This window comes from Macaca nemestrina, chromosome 6 (genome assembly GCF_043159975.1).
Source record: "Macaca nemestrina isolate mMacNem1 chromosome 6, mMacNem.hap1, whole genome shotgun sequence".
Classification (NCBI taxonomy): Eukaryota; Metazoa; Chordata; class Mammalia; order Primates; family Cercopithecidae; genus Macaca; species Macaca nemestrina.
The window spans coordinates 67,577,789-67,597,033 of record NC_092130.1 but is presented as its reverse complement, the minus strand read 5'-3'; the positions used below and the strand labels follow the sequence as shown (position 1 = coordinate 67,597,033).

The following is a 19,245-nucleotide window of genomic DNA, read 5'->3' as shown; positions in this document are numbered from 1 at the left end:
AGCTAACAGAGAAGAAAAGTTTCTAATACGTCACCATAGCTAGGCTCATAGGCTCATTCCTATAGTCCCAGCTACTCTGGAGGCTGAGGTGAGTGGATCACTTGAGCCCAAGAGTTCAAGGCCAGCCTGGGAAACATAGTGAAACCTCATCTCTAAAAAAAAGAAAGACAGAAAAAGAAAAAAATCACCAAAAGTGAAGTTTATGCACAAAAGGAAATTATAAGGTGTGTTGGTTCCAAAATTCTACCCCTTGTACCCTCTAGAGTAGGAGGTGCCATCTCACGGTCCTCAGAACCTTTTACTCCCATTGTGGTTTGCTCTTTCCCTTCTCCAATTAGCCAGAGCATATATATCTGAAAGACAATTCGAATGATGTCCTGCATCTTGACATTCTTACGGATTTTACTAATAGCTCCTCATTTATTTATAATTCAACAAGTATTTTGTGGATACCTACTAATCCTAAGATCACCCTTGGTACTAAGAATGCAGCAGTGAACAGAATAAAGTTTCTGTCCTCAAATAACTTACATTTTAGCTTTTCGTTTTGCAAGGTTGAGAACTGCAAAAGAGTGCCTGCAAATATTGCTGACACTATTCTTAGAGTCATTTCCTTAATTATTAATGAATGGATTTAGCTATGGGGTCCCAGATATTTATCTGCAACTCCAGCTCCTGTCCAGAGTTGCATCCTATGTTTTCAGATGCCCATTGGGCATTCTTACTGGATGTCAGATTCAAAGGTGAGCTCAGTTCCCAAATGAAAGCCATCGTTTGTTTCTGAGTTTCCAATATCCATTAATAGCATCATTACTTATCCATTTATCCAAGCTTGGCACCTCCAAGTTGTCCTTGACTCCCAGCCTCTTTACTCACATCCAGTCAAGTTATTCAAGCCAATTAATTTGACCCCCTGAATATCCTTCAAGAGCATCCCCACTTCTCTGTTACCACTGCCTTAGTTTGTGCCCTCAGAACCACTCAACTACTGAAAATACCCACTCCCTCATTTCCTACCTGTGATCTCTCCATGCTGTTTTTAAGACATAATTCTGATTGTACCGTTCTCCTGCCTGAAGTCCAGTGACTCCACAGCTTGACAGCAACGTCTTTGAAATGACACAAGATACTTATTGATTTAACCCAATCTTTATCTCTGACCATACACCTTGTGTTCTATTCACGTTACATTGGAACACTCCACGCTCTCCATATTTGTACCTTTGCACAGTCTCTTCCATCAGTCAGTCTCCTGTCGCAAAATGCCTACCTTAACTGTTACTGATTTTATACAGCCTCTAATAGTCCCTAAGCAGTAATTTCTTTCTTCCTGTTTTCCCTCAGTATTTTGTTCATTCTTCTACTGTGGTGTTTATATTATATTGCACTGCAGTCATTTATTTTTTTCATGTCTTTCTCCAGTAAAAGTTTCAAACAGCCCTTTCTAAACTGTGAGATCTTAGAGAACTTGGACTATAGCAAATTCATACTTAGTTTTCTGGCAATTTGGAGCATTTCAGAATTTGAACATTCCTTCACTGCTTTTCATCAGTGAACTTATCTGAATGTGGTTTTATTTATTTTGATCTATGAAAAATTACTACCCTAGAATTTCTTCAGTCTTTGGTTAAGTCCATACTGCAGTTTAATGCTCATATGCAAGAAATCCTCCTTTCTTTAGTTTTTCTCTAAAATATACTTAGTAAGCTTATAGGTAAAAAATAGTTTGAACAGTTATAATGGTCATACTTTTTATGATGTATTTATTTCTTTATCATAAAGACACTTCATTTGGAGTACCTTAACATGAAGTTATCTGTATTTACCTATAGTCTAAATTATACTGTCTATAATTTGCTTAATTTTTAGGGTTCAACTACACGAATGGACCATGAAACAGCCAGTGTTTTGAGTTCTAGTAGCACACACTCTGCACCTCGAAGGCTGACAAGTCATCTGGGAACCAAGGTAACAGAAGATTAGAAACCCTGGTCACTAATGCCATGAATACTTTGCTAAGACATTCTTGGCCAGGTGCAGTGGCTCACACCTGTAATCCCACCAAGGCAGGTGGATCACTTGAGGCCAGGAGTTCAAGACCAGCCTGGGCAACATATCAAAACCCCATCTCTACTAAAAATACAAAAATTAGCCGGCGTGGTGGCACACACCTGTGGTCCCAGCTACTTAGGAGGCTGAGGCATGAGAATAGTTTGAACCCAGGAGGCAGAGGTTGCAGTGAGCTGAGATTACACCACTTTCTAGTGGAGAATTCTGATTCACAGTCTCTTAAAGAAATGACATCTTTTTATACAAAGAAGCATAAACAAAAAAAAATCAGGATTATAAAGAGTGCCAGATTACCTAATTTTTAATTCTTTTTCAGTCTTTCCATCCACTTATCTGCAAGAATACTGAGTTCCAACCAAACTGGCTCACTTCCTTCTTCGTGAACACTCCCTGTGACTTTACACCTCCCTTCCTTGCCTGCACTGGTGGGGACCGCCATAAATGTCTGTCAGAATCCTAGCCAGCCTTCAAAACTCTTCTTGGGCTTTGCTTTTTTACAAAACATTTTCTGATTCCCAAGGTCCTCTTACCTCCCCGTGTGATCCATCTACCTCATTTGAATCACTAACAATTTGCATGAACCTGCCTTTTGGAAATAAAGAAATGTTTTTTTACTTGTCTTTTGCTGTGTCTAAGATGGTGCCTGCACGTGAGTAAATATGTATTGAGGTGAATGGAAAAGTTGTTGAAGTTGAGTGTTATTTCATGCTGATAAGTGAGTTTCATTAGAGTATCTTTCTTAGATGCTAGCAAATATTTTAGGATTTGGGAATAGTGTTTGAAAAGAAAATACTTACTTTAGACCAGATGTGGTAGCTCACGCCTGTAATCCCAGAAATTTGGAAGGCTGAAGTGGGTGCATCACGTGAGGCCAGGAGTTCAAAACCAGCCTGACCAACATGGTGAAACTCCATCTCTACTAAAAATACACAATTAGCTGGGCGTGGTGGCACATGGCTGTAATCCCAGTTACTCGAGAGGCTGAGGCAGGAGAATTGCTTGAACCTGGGAGGCAGAGGTTGCAATGAGCCGAGATTGCACCATTGCACTCCAGCCTGGGGAATAAGAGCAAAACTCCATTTCAAAAAAAAAAGAGGAAAATATAGTTACTTTATTATTTTAAAGTCAGAGATTTTATTTTATTATTTTTTATTTTTTGAAACAGAGTCTTGCTCTGTTGCCCAGGCTGGAGTACAGTGGCACGATCTTGGCTCACTGCAACCTCCACCTCCTGGGTTCAAGCGATTCTCCTGCCTCCGCCTCCTGAGTAGCTGGGATTACAGGTGCATGCCACCACTCCTGGCTAATTTTTTTTGTATTTTTAGTAGAGATGGGGTTTCGCCATGTTGGCCAGGCTGGTCTCGAACACTTGACCTCAGGTGATGCACCCATCTCTGCCTCCCAAAGTGCTGGGATTACAGGCGTGAGCGACTGCACCCGGCCCGTCAGAGATTTTTAAATTAACTAAGATGAAATGAAATTCTGCTATTACTAAACAATATAGTTTTAGTTAACTCGAATTCCATTAATTGTTTTCACAGCATACTCTGTATACTCTTTCTTTACTGTAAATAATATAATAGCTCTTGGGAAATGTATTACTGAAATAACTAATGTTGATTTAAGTAATGATTTTAGAATAATCAATAATATTCTCACTATGAGGCTTAATCCTGTTTATACTTCTTGGAACCTCTTATATGCCAGTAACTGTGCCAGGAGTTGTGTGTACATTATCTCTGGTCCCCTCCAAAATTCTGTGAAGTATTCATATTTCTCTAAATGAGAAAACAAGCAAAAAAAGTTTTAGGCATGGAAATTTAATTCCAGATCTGTCTAATCTCAACATGTAGTTTTTACTGTAAAAAAAATCTTGAATATTCAAGAGCACTATTGTATGAAAACTGGCAATTAGAATACTGTTTCTTTTTGAAGTCATTTATGCATGATAATATTAAGACCCTAGTATGTATTTTGAATGCCAGCTACTGTCCTATACATGTATTATTTTATTTCAGGTTAATGGAGAAAACATTGTTAGGTAGGTAAATTTCTCCATTTTGCAGCTCAGAAAACTGAGGCTCAGAGAAATCAAATAGCTTGACAATAATAGCACCACAGCTTGCTCCTAAGAGGTGGAGCCAAAATTTGAGCCTAGCTCCAATGAAAACCCATTTATCCACAGCCCTATACTGCCTTCCTAAAATTTTCATATCTAAAGGTATGTGTGTATTTACACATTTAAAGCAGCATTTCTAAACCTCAGCACTATTGGCTGGATAATTCTTTGTTGCGTTGTAGAATGTATAGTAACATCCCTGGTGCTTACCCACTAGATTGCCCTAAAATACCTGTCCTGCAATTGTGACAACCAAAAATGTCTCCAAGATGTTGTCAAATGTGTCCTGATGGGGGCAAAATTGCCCCGAATTGAGAACCACTGAGTTATGGAGATGATGCATTCTTTATATAATAGCCTCTTCTTTTATGTAATACCCTGTAGCTTTAAAATGAGTGGACCATGGTCCAGGATAACTGGGTGCCATTTTCCTGTTTCTAATCGGCTTCTAAGTAAATACTTAGAATTTATTGTCAGAGAGTAATTAGTACTTACTGGTTGCTTTTTTAAAAACTGACTACAAATCCCGGCTCTCACTCTGTATGATCATGGCATTTTCCTTTTTATGACAAAACATTTTTAAATTTATAATCATGTAATTTTAACAATATTATCATCTGACGAGAATTAATGATTGCTGAGAATTAGTACTTACAATTGTTGCAGAAATGTTTTCTATTTATTGCTTATGGGTATAGATTAAAAGAAATAAGATAAAATTTTAAATTCTGTAGAGAATTTAACTAAACTGCATTCTCTATGTGTGTGAAATCAGTTGTTTTTCCCTGATTATAGTCAGTGGATTAGCACCAACTGATCTAGGCAAACAGCACTAACAGTTAGTGAGTATGCAAAAACCTACTTTTTCTTTTAATACTGTATTTTACCACTCATATTATTTACTCACATAAACAAACTGGTGATGATACATAGATTTTGAAATAACACTGATTACTTCATCCTGGAAAGGTTTTCGGGTTTTTTTTTTTTTGGGGGGGGGGGTTGTTTTGTGTTTTTAGAGTTACAGTAAATATCCCATTCATCACTTAATTGGTTTTTGGCTTTTGGATATTAAAGTCATAATTTTGTTTCTAAACTCATTTGGCCCACAGGTGGAAATGGTGTATTCATTGTTGTCAATGCTTGGTACTCATGATAAGGATGATATGTCGCGAACTTTGCTAGCTATGTCTAGCTCCCAAGACAGCTGTATATCCATGCGACAGTCTGGATGTCTTCCTCTCCTCATCCAGCTTTTACATGGCAATGACAAAGACTCTGTATTGTTGGGAAATTCCCGGGGCAGTAAAGAGGCTCGGGCCAGGGCCAGTGCAGCACTCCACAACATCATTCACTCACAGCCTGATGACAAGAGAGGCAGGCGTGAAATCCGAGTCCTTCATCTTTTGGAACAGATACGTGCTTACTGTGAAACCTGTTGGGAGTGGCAGGAAGCCCATGAACAAGGCATGGACCAGGACAAAAATCCAAGTATGTTCTCTTTGGTGTACATCATAGTGCATGTTTCAAAGCAAATGTGAGATTTTTAAATAGAAAACATTTTTAGTTAATATGCTGTCTTTATGACTAAGAGGAGGAAATTCACATCAGCCATTTGTGCTACTATCATGTTTAAAAGATTAAGTCTGTATTTCCCTAGAAAAATTTAGCAAAGGAAATGTTATGTGCACTACTATAAGAACAGTAAGTCAAGAGAAATTTATACAGTCATAGCATAGTAGGGCCTTAGTAGAGCTAGAAAGAACCTGAGCAATTATGTTGCCCATCTTTCACTTCATAGCTGAAGCTCATTTCATAGATGGAAGTGACTTTACGTAAGTTCCTTCAGCCATTAGTGTACAAACCATAATATTTTACATTTGCATATCATTATATTCAGGGGACACAGAGCATCGTTACATCTATTATATTATTTGCCCCTCACAACAACCTAGTGAAGTGGGAAGGGAAGGTATTATCTCCATTTTACAGATGAAAAAACTGAGGCTCAAAAGAACTAAAGGACTTAACCATGGCCCTCACACCTAGTAAGTGGTAGACCCAGGAACAGAGCCCAGATCTCCTGACTCTCAGCTCAGTGCTTTTCCTACTGTACCATCCAGCTGTAGACAGTGGGCCCCAGTTGCTGGGAGTGATAATCTACCCAGCTCTTCACTCAGGAGGGGACCCTTAGACACCAGCCCCACTCCCTCAGGAGCAGCATGGGAGTTAGAACCTGTGGGGATATAACTTACTTCATTCCTGTAGCCAACAACCAAAAGCAGTAAGTATGTAAGGTAAGACCTTCCTTTCACCTGACAAGAACTCACACACACACACACACACACACACACACACACACACACACACGTGCACTACAAGTAGATGATTCTACTGTATCAGCCTATTGATGTGAAGAGGAGATGATGCAAACATGACTTATGAAGCTGTAGCAGATTTTTTAAAGCTTGGGTATGAAGATGAATTTATTTGAAATCTAAAAATGTTGAAGAATAAGAAAGGCCAGGTGTGGTGGTTCATGCCTGTAATCCTAGCAGTTTGGGAGACTGAGACAGGAGGATTGCTTGAGCCCAGGAGTTTAAGACCAGCTGGGCAGCATAGTGAGACACTGTCTCATTTTTAGAAAATTTTAAAAGAATAAGAAAAAAGGGATTGCCTTTCATACCTATTTGTCCTAGGGTGAGAGAACTAGTAAGATTTTTACTGGGAGAACATTGCCTTCCTGGATTGTTTTCTTTGGCTATCCACAATTATGTAATGACCCACATTTTGTACTCTTGATATTTGTTCTCAAAAAATTAAATAGAATAATATTTCTTTTGAGATTTTTTTAAAAAATTATGTCAAATGAGTTTTGAAACCTTGTGCATAGTATTGAATGTGGAGGTACATTTTCTTGGACACCCTTTTTAGAAATTTCTGTTTACTCTGTAGTATATCTGTCTAACTTTTTGTATTAGAGATCACATTTGTACACAGCCATATGCTTTTTTTTCTGTTTGTAGTGAGATATGGTCTCACACAAGCGCCCAGACTATAATGCAGTGGTGCAATCACAGTTCACTGCAGCCTCAACCTCCCAGACTCAAGCACTCGTCCCACCTCAGCCTCCTGAGAGTATCTGGGACTACAAGCATGCGCCACCACAACTGACTAATTTTTTTTTTTTTTAAAGAGATGGAGTTTTGCCATGTTTCCCAGGCTGTTCTTGAACTCCTTGAACTCAAGGATCTGCCCACTTCAGTGTTCCAAAGTGCTGGGATTCCTGGTGTGAGCCACCGCACCCAGCACCATGTGCTTTTAACCCACACTCATGATAGTAGTTTAAATAGAAATTATAAACAGTGGCTCGTACCTGTAATTCCAGCACTTCGGGAGGCCCGGGCAGGAGCGGCACTTAAGGCCAGGAGTTTGAGACTACCCTAGGCAACATAGCAAGACCCTATCTCTACAAAAATTTTTTAAAATTAGCTAGGGGCTGTGGGGTATGCCTGTAGTCCTAGCTGCTCCAGAGGCTGAGGCAGGAAGGTCACCTGAGCCCCGGAATACAAGGCTGCAGTGAAAGCTGTGATCATTCCACTCGAGCCTAGGCAACAGAGCAAGACCCTCTTTTGTTTTTTGTTTTTTTTTTTTAAAGAAAGAAAGAAATTATAAACAAAATTAAATCATTTTATACCAAAATGTTTTTATTGTTTTGTATACTCAACATAATTTTAAATTATTAGTTATGTGAGTAATAGCATAAACCTCCAAGACTTATTCTAAGAGACTTAGTCAAGGGCAGATGAGTGGTAAACATTTTTATGGAAAGAAAGCCTTTTGTTCTACATTTGTAGTATTTATTTGTCCTTTCAGCAAATATTTGATCCACTAAAATTCCATGAATTAGGGGTATACTAGTGATCCCTGCATATTTTTAAAGTACGATAAACATCATTGCTCTTTAAATAACAAAGCATTATGGTTTATGTTGATTTTATTTTCCAGTGCCAGCACCTGTTGAACATCAGATCTGTCCTGCTGTGTGTGTTCTAATGAAACTTTCATTTGATGAAGAGCATAGACATGCAATGAATGAACTAGGTAAGACGAAAATGTTTTTTAATGCCATAGACAATTACTGGTGGATTTTTAAATCATGGTAGAAATTCAGTATAGTAAATAAAGATTTTTAGTCATTGATGAATTATGATATAAGGCCACCAACTTCTGCTATCAGCTGCTTCCTCTGTGTAGCAAAAAAACGTACCCTGGTTTCCAGCAGAGAAAAGATCCTGAATCACAGAAACTGCTACCCTGTCATATACTAACTTTTTCAAAACCGAAGCCAGAGATTGAAAAACAATGACAAAATGGGTCACTCTTTGTCCCTTTTGCCAAAGTAGACTTTGTGTGTGCCAGCTGATGAGGATGTTAATTTGAATTATTTTGAAATGTGGAGCTAGTGTTTTGTGATTGAACTCAGTCACTTTTGATGAGCATCAGAGGGAATTATTATTAAGATTTTCATTTATCTTCATGGTTATCGGTACTTTACAGGATTTTCATCATAAGCAGCCTGGTATCTTTGAAACTGGTTAATATAGAAAAGTATTATGCTTTAAGTCAGAAACATTTCATTAACTTTGGAATGATTACTCCTTTAGGTATGTATTTTCACGCACTAAACCTTATATAACCAGCGGTGCACTCCATTTTTTATATAACGGGTTTTCTTTGATTTGTAGGTTCATTTTGTACATGTGGTATTTATAAATTGCATCATGCTGAACCATCTCATGTGAACTGGATCTCTCTAGTCATGCCACAAGCAGGAACCATACACTTAATTCCCATTTTAGTGTAATTGTGCCCTTGCATTTTGTGCCGTTTATGTTACATTATGTTCCAACTCCCACTTTATATTCCTACCCCCTCATCGTTTCATTCGTCATTTATCTTAAAAGTGATGAAGTCATGAGACTCTTACACAGAGAACCTGAACAGCCAAAAGTATTGTCCTTCAGAGTCATCACTTTGGGAGGCTCTGCACCTTAAGATTTCAGGCCTGCCCTCTGGCCATGCTTTCCTTCCTAGTGGCCTAGCAATTGGCCTCCCTGATTCTCTTTCCTCCCCCTGGTCTCCTGTGGAATCTCAGTTAATCTTATGAATTCTCCCCTCCTTAGTACAATCTCAGCATTTGTGAACATTTTAAATTTTTTAAAATGCTAATCATAACAGGAAGGGGATAAAAAATCATGAATAAACAGGAAAACATTTAATTTTAAGATACCTCAAAAGTTATTCTGTAAATGTTCCTGTGTTCCAGTGGACTGTAGACTAGGACTGAGACATTAATTATCTGGATTTCAAAATAAAACCTAGACTCAGTATTTGTTCCTCTTCCTTCTTCAGGTAGGAAGGCTACCCGGGGCATTTCATCACAGGAGCTAGGGCAGGGGCTTTCAGGTGAGGAGCAGGATGGGGCCTCTGGGGGTGTGACTGCTGGGGACATAGCCACAGGGGATTACCTTCTTCTCACTCCTTACCTCCAGATTTGCACTGGGGCAGAAGGAGGATTAGGGTTTGTGGATTGCAGGGAGATAATAGTATAAGACAGCACAAGGTTTTGGCATTAAGGGATAAGGAAAAAAGAAATCCCAAATAGGTGAAGGGGAATTCCTTAGTTCAGCCAGCTGGGATGGTCGTTTGTACATATATGAAGATTCTACAACTATCAGTCATTTACGTTTGCACTTATTAGTATTAGAAGTTTTAGACTATAATTTCCATGATGTATGTTTATTGATTCTCAAATCTACCCCAGAAACTGTGCTAGGCACTAGATTTTTATAATGATTAGGACCTGGTCCTGGCTTTCAAGGAACTCTCGGTTTATTTGCATTAATATTTCACAAAATATCTTAATCATAATGATCACCCAGAGGCACTCACCAAACTGCAGATTTTCTGGCCTTGTAGCAAATAGAATCTCCAGGGGAAGGGCCTAGGAATCAATGTGATAAGTGGCCTGGCTGATTCTTATGTTCAGGAAATTTTGTGAAACACCAATAGAATATTCTTGTTGAGCCTGTGATACTTATTTTAGAACAAGGCATTTCATGCCAATGGTGACTATCTAAACCACATAAAACAAAAATAATATACTTTTTAAAATTATCAGTCTTTCTTTTGTTCATAAGAGTCTAAATTAAGGATTCTGTTGAATGTCACCTGAGTCTGTCGGTAGTTTTACCCTATTGGGCAATACTTTGGTCTGTTTAGACCACTGTTTGCTAACAGGCACCAAGAAAATTGTGGAAGGACATGTTCATCATCTTTGCGTTACCATGAAACATCCTGATTTTTCTTAGAGCAACCACTTTTTACTTGTATCAATCCAGTCATGAATTTGCATATTTTAGCAAATCCATTTATAGTTTTAACCTATGAATTCTATTCTATGCCTCAGAATTCTCTGAAATCTTTTCATTTGCGTGAAGTCAAAAAGCACTTCCTCTTTTATCTGATAGTCTAAATTTTTTTGAATATTCTTTTTTTATTAGCCATGTTCTTCCTGAATCTCTTGATATCTGCCACATTCTTATTTAATCTTTATTTTCAGTATCAAGTCCTAAGATTTTTAGTTTTTCCATACAAGAGTACTCAACTCTTTGATCATGTCGTGCCTTCTTGGCATCTTCTTTAGGTGCATTTTATCTTTCTTAAGAAAGTATCGCAGTTATTGTCACACCAGGCAAGATTTTATACAGACAAAAGGCATAGTTTGTTTTGTTGTGGTATTGATCCCCTGCTTTAAAATACCCGACATCTTGGCGATCTCATTAGTATACCAGGCCACAGTCTTAAGGTCTTCCATGTCAATTTCATGGGTCAAAATTCTCAGTTCTTTTACAGGCTCCTTTTCTTTCACCCAAGTGTAAAATGGTGGAATTCCTTGAAGCTCTGCCCTAGGCTCTCTTCCTTTCTCTCTATGCTTCTGTTACAGTTTTTGTTTTCATTTTCAAATTTACAGCTCAATCTGAGTTCTCTCCCTGAGTTTTAGACACATTATTGAACTGATTATGTGACATCTTCCCTTAGGTGGTATTTTAGACACTTCTAACTCAACTGTCACAAAGTGAATTCGTAATCTTTCGCATCCCTGAATCTCATCTTTTCCCAGTTTCCTTTTCTCAGAAATTCCAACCCAGTTGCTCAAACCAAAATCTTGGAAGGCATTCACGATGCCATCCTTATCCCCTGCAAATAGCAACTGACTGCTTTAATTCTGCTACTTAAAAATATCTTAAGTCATCGCTCTTCTCTTCATCCCCAGACCAAGCCACCATCATCTCTCCTGTTCTGCAATACTTTGTCTTCTCTTCCCATTTCCACTGACAGTCCATTTTGTTCACTGAAACCATAGTAATCTGTTTAGAATGTGCATCTAATTATTCCTTTTTCTGCGTAAAATCTTTAATATGGCACATAAAGTCTTAAGTGATCTGGCATCCACCCATGTTTATAGCCTCATTTTGTGGCCCTCTCCTTGCTGTTAAATATTTCAGGCCCAGGGGCCCTTTTGCATGCTGCTTCCTTTGCCTAGAATGTGTCTTTCTTCTTCCTTCCCCACCCTTGTTACATATGCATTCATCTGGCTGGACCTGGTAGCTCATGCCTGTAATCCCAGCACTTTGGGAAACCAAGGCAGGAGAATCACTTGAACCTAGGAGTTCGCGACCAGCTTGGGCAACATAGTGGTACCCTGTCTCTACCAAAATAAAAAAATTTAAAAAAGATATACATTCATCCTTTACGTTTCAACTTAAACATTAAAACATTATTTCCTCAGCCTTTTTCTTAAGGAACCTAATCCCAGGTCTAGGTTAAGTCCACCTATTATATCACCCTGTGCTTCTACATAGTTCATCTATCTTTGCTCCAATCTGTACGCTCTTCATAAAGACAATGACTGATTTTTGTTCACTGTCTATGTATTTTGCCATTGTTGCAGGTGAATGGAGGAAAATTTTCCTAAATAGGATTTGGATTTTCTTTAACCAAATTAATTTTCACTTACCTACATTCAAACATGTCTGTCATTCCTGCTAGTCATAAAGTTTTACATAAATATTCCTACATTTAAATCCCTTGGCTTGGAATTCTTGAGCCAAGACAGAACTTTGTTTTACAAACTTGCAAGATTCTTCTGCATATTGAACTTTCCAGACCACTTATAAAAATATTAATGTACTGGCTCTTTTTCAGATTAATGACCTATTTAGACTTCTAGTGTCCAAGAATTGCCTGTTCATATTCATCTTTTTCTTTCTGAGTCCCATGATGATTATTTGATGAATTATATTTTGTATAGCCTCCACATGCATTTTTCTCTTTTGTTCACTTCCTTACCATTTTGCTTCACTTTTTTTTTTTACTGCTTCCTTTGTGTCTTTCCCATTCCTTTCCCTTTGTTTTCTCCTTGACTTCCTAGTATTGGCCATTGTGGGCATTGTTGAGCATTTTCAGTGGAAAGAATCAGGAAAAAAAGTGCTAAATCTTAGTATAGTTAATATTTGATACCATCAAAGAGAAGTAAGAAATGTGTTTAAAAACACAAATTAGTAGTTTTATATAACTTAATAATAAATTGAACAGATAATTTTTGTAATAAAAAAAATTTTAGTTTTTCTTCATGCACAGTTTCATTTAAAGGCATCAGTATTCCTAAGGGTAATTATTTGCCAAAAAAAAAAAAAAATTAGGCCACAGTGTGTGACAATAAAGAGTGTTTATAAAGCCCTCATAATAAGAAGAAGTTACCTTTTTCTGCTTATGTTCAGGAAGAACTAGTGTTAGAAAACAGCCGCCTTCACTGTTGGCAAGGTGGAGTGTATATGCAGTAAATAGAAAATAATTATTATTTCACTCAGTAAGATAAGGGGCTGGAGGGTGGAGAAACTGGCATAAAATGGAATAGTTGTCAGTTGTACTTTATAAAAATACAAAAGTTCTTTATAACAGTTTTTGTGGCTTATAATTCTAAAGGTGAATTTAAACCATATATTCTCATTCATTGAGATTCTTTTCCCTAATACTTAAGTTACCAACCTGGTACCAGTTTGTTTTATTTTAGATGATTGTCTTTTTCCTCTTGCCCTTTTTAAATTAGGGGGACTACAGGCCATTGCAGAATTATTGCAAGTGGACTGTGAAATGTATGGGCTTACTAATGACCACTACAGTATTACACTAAGACGATATGCTGGAATGGCTTTGACAAACTTGACTTTCGGAGATGTAGCCAACAAGGTATGTTTTTATAACATATATTTCTTAAGATAGCTCAGGTATGAGTTAATTTACTTTCATAAAAACACATTTTACTGATTTTCTTGTCACTCTCCTCATTAAACGATGACTGATAAAAACCTGTGCTTCACTTTCGCTTGTCTTTACTCATTTGGTTGTCTTAAGCCTAAACAAAGGCAAAGGTACATCTAAAGATGGAACACAGTAGTGAATTTATGTAATTGCATTAAAAACACTGTTCATACGAATATACTTGTAGGGATCATTTCTGTGATCCATTACTAGAGAATTTTGTCTGACTATGTAGAATTAAAAAATAAAAGATAAAACACTTCCTAGGAATGGGATTTAAAATCTGAAAATTCTTACGACCAAGGCAAGTGTTACACACACATTGATTCCATTCAAATAAGAGGCTTTACTCTAAAACCTGTTGCTTATCATTTCTCACCACTTATTCACTTTATTTCTCTAGTTTGGCAAAGGAAGAACAGATAGCAAAGAATTAAGATAATATTTGTCTTTTATTTAGGTAATCTTATTCTAGATTTTTTATGAGCAAAATATCAGTTATGATTAAAACAAAATGATGAAAACTGAATTAGACATTTAATAGCCAGAAATAAAGCTTGGCTTCAAGTTGTCTTGTTGATGATCCTCTGTTCTGTATCTAATTTACAGGCTACACTATGCTCTATGAAAGGCTGCATGAGAGCACTTGTGGCCCAACTAAAATCTGAAAGTGAAGACTTACAGCAGGTACTATTTAGAATTTCAACTGTTTTTCTCTCTTTTTCTTTGAGGCAGGGTCTCACTCTGTCACCCAGGCTAGATAGAGGGCAGTGGTGCAATCTCAGCTCACTGCAACCTCTGCCTCCAGGGTTCAAGCAATCCTCCCACTTCAGCCTCTCAAGGCTGGGCTGACAGGTGCACGCCACCATGCCAAACGAATTTTTGTATTTTTTGTAGAGACAGGGTTTCACCACTCCTAGGCTCAAGCAATCTGCCCACCTTAACATCTCAAAGTGCTGGGATTTACAGGCGTGTGCCACCACTCCCAGCTAATATCCTGATTTAGATTGTTGCTCAGTATTTAGTATCTCATGTATAAAAGATAGTTCCATTAACACTAGAAAAAGAAAAATAATTATGTTGTAGTTATACTGTAGGAAATCTTTTTGGCACTGTAGTAGCATTTAGGAGGAATTTAAAAAAGAAAAAAAAAAAGTAAAGAAAAAAAAAAAAACAGGATCTCCCTCTCTTGCCCAGGCTGGAGTGCAGTGGTGCAATTATGGCTCATAGTAACCTTAAGCTCCTGGGATCCTCCTGCCTCAGCCTCCCAAGTAGGTAGGACTACTGCAGGTGCATGCCACCATGCCCAGCTAATTTTTAAAAAGTTTTTGTAGAGACAGTGTCTCACTGTGTTACCCAGGAAGGTCTTGAGCTCCTGGTCTCAGGAGATCCTCCTGCCTCAGCCTCCCAAAGTGATAGGATTACAGGCATGAGTCACCACAGCTTGCCAGAATTTCTTTCTTAATAGATTTCTGTTCTTACCTCTAGCATTAAAAACGAAAAAGCAACTAGTATGAATGATTTTATGTAAAAATTAATCTAAAATTGATTAATTTGCAGGTTATTGCAAGTGTTTTGCGGAATTTGTCTTGGCGAGCAGATGTAAATAGTAAAAAGACGTTGCGGGAAGTCGGAAGTGTGAAAGCATTGATGGAATGTGCTTTAGAAGTTAAAAAGGTACCTTTGAAAACATTTAGTACTATAATATGAATTTCATGTTTGGCTTTTTTTTTTTTTTGCTGCCTTCTTTTAGCCATGAGATTCCCTAGTTTCTTACCTGTGTATTATTTAGTACTATAATAAGAATTTCATGTTTGGCTTTTTTTGCTGCCTACTTTTAGCCATGAGATTCCCTAATTTCTTTTTTTTTTTTTTTTTTTTTTTTTGGAGACGGGATCTCATTCTGTTGCCCAGGGTGGAGTGCGGTGGCCTGATCTTGGCTCACTGCAACTTCCGCCTCCCACGTTAAGTGATTCTCCTGCCTCAGCATCCTGAGTAGCTGGGATTACAGGCGCACGCCACCACTCCCAGCTAATTGTATTTTTAGTAGAGATGGGGTTTCACCATATTGGTAAGGCTGGTCTCAAACTACTCCTGACCTTGTGGTCCGCCCACCTCAGCCTCCCAAAGTGCTGGGATTACAGGCGCAAGCCACCATGCCTGGCCTAGATTTCCTAATTTCTTACCTGTTTATCTCACCAGTCCATAGTTTTAGAGTACCACAAACTCCTAAAGTACTAAGATAGAAAAGATTATACAAGGGAATTTAATGTATATCAGGGTTTCTCAGCCTCAGCACTATAGACATTTTTGACCAGATAATTCTTCGTTTTGCTGGGGCTGACCTGTGCATTGTAGATTGTTTAGCAGCATCCCTGGCCTTTGCCAACTGGCTACCAATATACCCTCCCCCTAGTTATGCTAATCAAAATTGCCTCCAGATATTGTCAGATGTCCCTGGGAGGGAGGAAGGACAATGTCACCACCAGTTAAGAATCACTGGTATAAGTGTTACCTTTGTGCTCTCCAAATCTCAATCCCCTCAAATTTTGATGGTCAACTTATCAAGAGGTGATCAGAGCCAAGGGTGAGGAATCGTCAAATAATAATTTGTTTACAGAAGGAAATATCTCCAGGCAGTCCATCTGCTTCAGAAACTAGGCTAAATTTAAAAAGAAAAAAAAAAAAAGTAAACTTGAAATCTGAGAGGGACCAAGCAAGTTGTCTTAGCTAGTCTAGGTTTCCTTTCACCCAGCTAGTCCTCCTACACCCACAGCCTACATGTTCTTCAAAACTTTCCTTTTCAGAGAAGGCAAAAGGTTTGTTTTTTGTTGGTTTAGTTATGCATTTTTGGTAAAGTATTTTATTCTTGGAAAACCCTTGAAAATTTATTAGATAGAAAAGCATTCAGCTAAATTATTAGTTATAAAGATGATATTCAAATATGCTTAGCATCTGCATAAAAATACCTGTAACACTGTTGAATGGATAGAAGACATTTCAGAAAAGAACATGGCCAATAAACCCTTGAAAAGATACTTAATATCATTAATCATCAGGGAATGCAAATTAAAACTACAACGAGATACCATTATGCATATCATATTGGTTAAAATTTAAGAGATTGACCATGCATTTTCAAGGATGTTGAGCAGCTGGAAATCATGTATTCTGCTAGTGGGAGTGTAAAATGGTATAATCACTTTGGAGAACATTTGGCAGTGTTTTTAAGTTAAACACACCTACCATATGACCCAGCCATTCCACTTCTAAGTATTTACCCAAGAGGAACAAAAACTTATGCTGTCACGAAGACTTACACACAAATATCCACAATAATATATTTATGATAGCCAAAAACTAGAAATAACTATGTCTGTCAGCAGGTGAATGGTAAGCATATTGTGGAATATTTGTACAAAGTAATATGACTCGACTGTGAAAAAGAATAACTATTGATACATGCAGTAATCTGTAGTGACAGAAAACAGATTAGTGGTGGCCTGGGGTTGGGAGTGGAAGGGAAGGGGAGGATTACGAGAGGGTACTAGGAAACTTTTGGGGATGATATAAATGTTTGTTATCTTGATTGGACTGGCGGTTTTATGGGTGTATACATGCATGAAAAATTATCAAATTGTAAACTTGAAATGTGTGCAGTTTATTGTTCATCAATTATATTTCAATAAAGTTCAAAAAAATTAGTGCTTGCACACTTAAGTACTCCTAATCTAATAACCCTGTGTAGTTTCAGAAAGATTTAATGTGTGTGTGTATTATGAGAATTTGCACTGCTGCTAACTGGTTCATGACTTAATTCTCTTTCAAGGACCTAAACTCTTCTATAATTTTTTTTTTGAGATGGAGTCTTGCTCTGCCACCAGGCTAGAGTGCAATGGCAGGATCTTGGCTAACTGCAACCTCTGACTCCCTGGTTCAAGTGATTCTCCTGCCTCAGCCTCCCAAGTAGCTGGAATTATAGGCATGCACCACCACGCCCAGCTAGTTTTTGTATTTTTAGTAGAGACGGGGTTTCACCATGTTGGCCAGGATGGTCTCCATCTCTTGACCTCGTGATCTGCCTGCCCTGGCCTCCCAAAGTGCTGGGATTACAGGGGGGATATAATGCATGGTCAGTCTTCGAAAAACTAGCCATCAGAAATGTATAATACCCAGTTCTGATTTGGGCCCAATTCTGATCAGCAGTGTTAGAATTTATTTATTTTTCCCTCTTTTTCTACATTTAGTGCAGCAGTCATGAACATTCTTTTTCTGTTTTTCATTCAACATCAGTTCCATCTCAACTTCAGCTACTAATGAGCAAGAGAATCAGAACTACCTTCTAGCTCTCCTGCGTGTTCTGCATCACTTTAACTCACTCAGAGCTCTTACTCTAGAGCCTTTCCTTGACCAGCACTCTGTGCTCCGTTCACTTAAAGCTGTTGGTCCCTTACTCTTGTCTTCTACATCTTCTCTACTGGATCCTTCTTTTTTGTTTCAGCTCTCTAGAAGAAGCCCAATATTTTGAAAACAAAAATTCTCTGTGACTTCTTCTGTTACAGTGTTTCTCTTTTCCAGTAACAACCAAAACCCTGAACAAGTCACTTGCTTCATTTCTAAACTGGCTGTACTATCTTGAATTCCTCCTAATTTTGCTTCTGATACAACCCTTCTCCTTGATCATAGAGTCTAGATTTGTAGATTTAAGTTTTTCTATTCTATCTTCACCTGAATTTTATACTTTTTGGTCACTCACTTTTACTGTTACTACTTATATTAATAACCTCTAATTTATTTTGTGTCTTCTAATTCGAACGATAAAAACATTTTTGAAACAAAACCCCTGGTCCTTGACATGTAGCCCCACAGAGAGGAACTTTTATATTTTTCTACCTTCAACTCTCAACTCTGGGCCAGTTGCAGCTTAATTCAGTCCTTTAAATTCTTGCTTTTTTTTGTTCTCGGGGTACTTGGAGTGCCCCACCTTTATCTCAGTCACATGTAATTAAAATTGGGCTCATATTGATTGATGTGAGAAGGATAAAAGCACTTCTTGCATAAAAGCACCTTCTATCTGCCTCCTACCACTTATCTGACAAATTATGTCTAAACCTGCTTCTAGATTGTTTTGTTCACTTAATTTCTTGATGAAGAGAATAAAGTAGCTCACTATCTATTGGGTTAGACCCAAAATGTTTGCTGTGACATTCAAGGCCTGGCTTTTGTCTCTCTGAACTTATTTTTCACTGTTCCCCATCATGGACTGTGATCTCCTTTGCATCTTCTTTCTGGGTCTTCAGTGCTCCGGCACTGATTCTCACTTCCCTGCCTTTCCTCATTGTACTTCCCCTGCCAGCAGCAACTGGCTTCTCGTCTCTCTCAATGTACAGGTCTTATCCTCCTAAACAGCTGTTCTCCTCCATGAAATATTTGATTGGTTTGATTAAATTCAGGCTGTAATAAGTTTTCCTTTGGAGCATTTGTTTCATGTATGTTTTTGTATCTTTTTTTCCCCCAAAGCAAATTGCTAGCACCTTCAATCACAGGTATCAGTTTGCTATGTTTGTATCCTCTGGAGTGCCTCTCATTTGCAGTAGGCACAGAGTTGATTTCTAATTAATGTTTGTTTCCTGATGGATATATAGTAAGAAGACAGATTGACATCACCA

The 19,245-nt window shown here is 38.0% G+C and overlaps 1 protein-coding gene across 15 annotated transcripts in view; it reads left to right on the top strand.

Annotated features, from left to right (window-relative positions):
- LOC105499964 (APC regulator of WNT signaling pathway) overlaps nt 1-19,245 on the top strand; it is a 144,143-nt gene that overhangs the window by 111,645 nt on the left and 13,253 nt on the right. For 5 of the 15 annotated variants that reach the window (XM_011772854.2, XM_011772855.3, XM_024787150.2 and 2 more), the window contains 7 exons: nt 1,870-1,968; nt 5,302-5,680; nt 8,198-8,293; nt 9,605-9,658; nt 13,365-13,504; nt 14,186-14,263; nt 15,137-15,253. In XM_011772854.2, coding sequence (XP_011771156.2) covers nt 1,870-1,968; nt 5,302-5,680; nt 8,198-8,293; nt 9,605-9,658; nt 13,365-13,504; nt 14,186-14,263; nt 15,137-15,253 — 963 coding nt within the window. The remainder of the gene's footprint in view (nt 1-1,869; nt 1,969-5,301; nt 5,681-8,197; nt 8,294-9,604; nt 9,659-13,364; nt 13,505-14,185; nt 14,264-15,136; nt 15,254-19,245) is intronic. The other 10 variants (XM_024787152.2, XM_011772863.3, XM_024787153.2 and 7 more) reach the window with 3 other exon arrangements.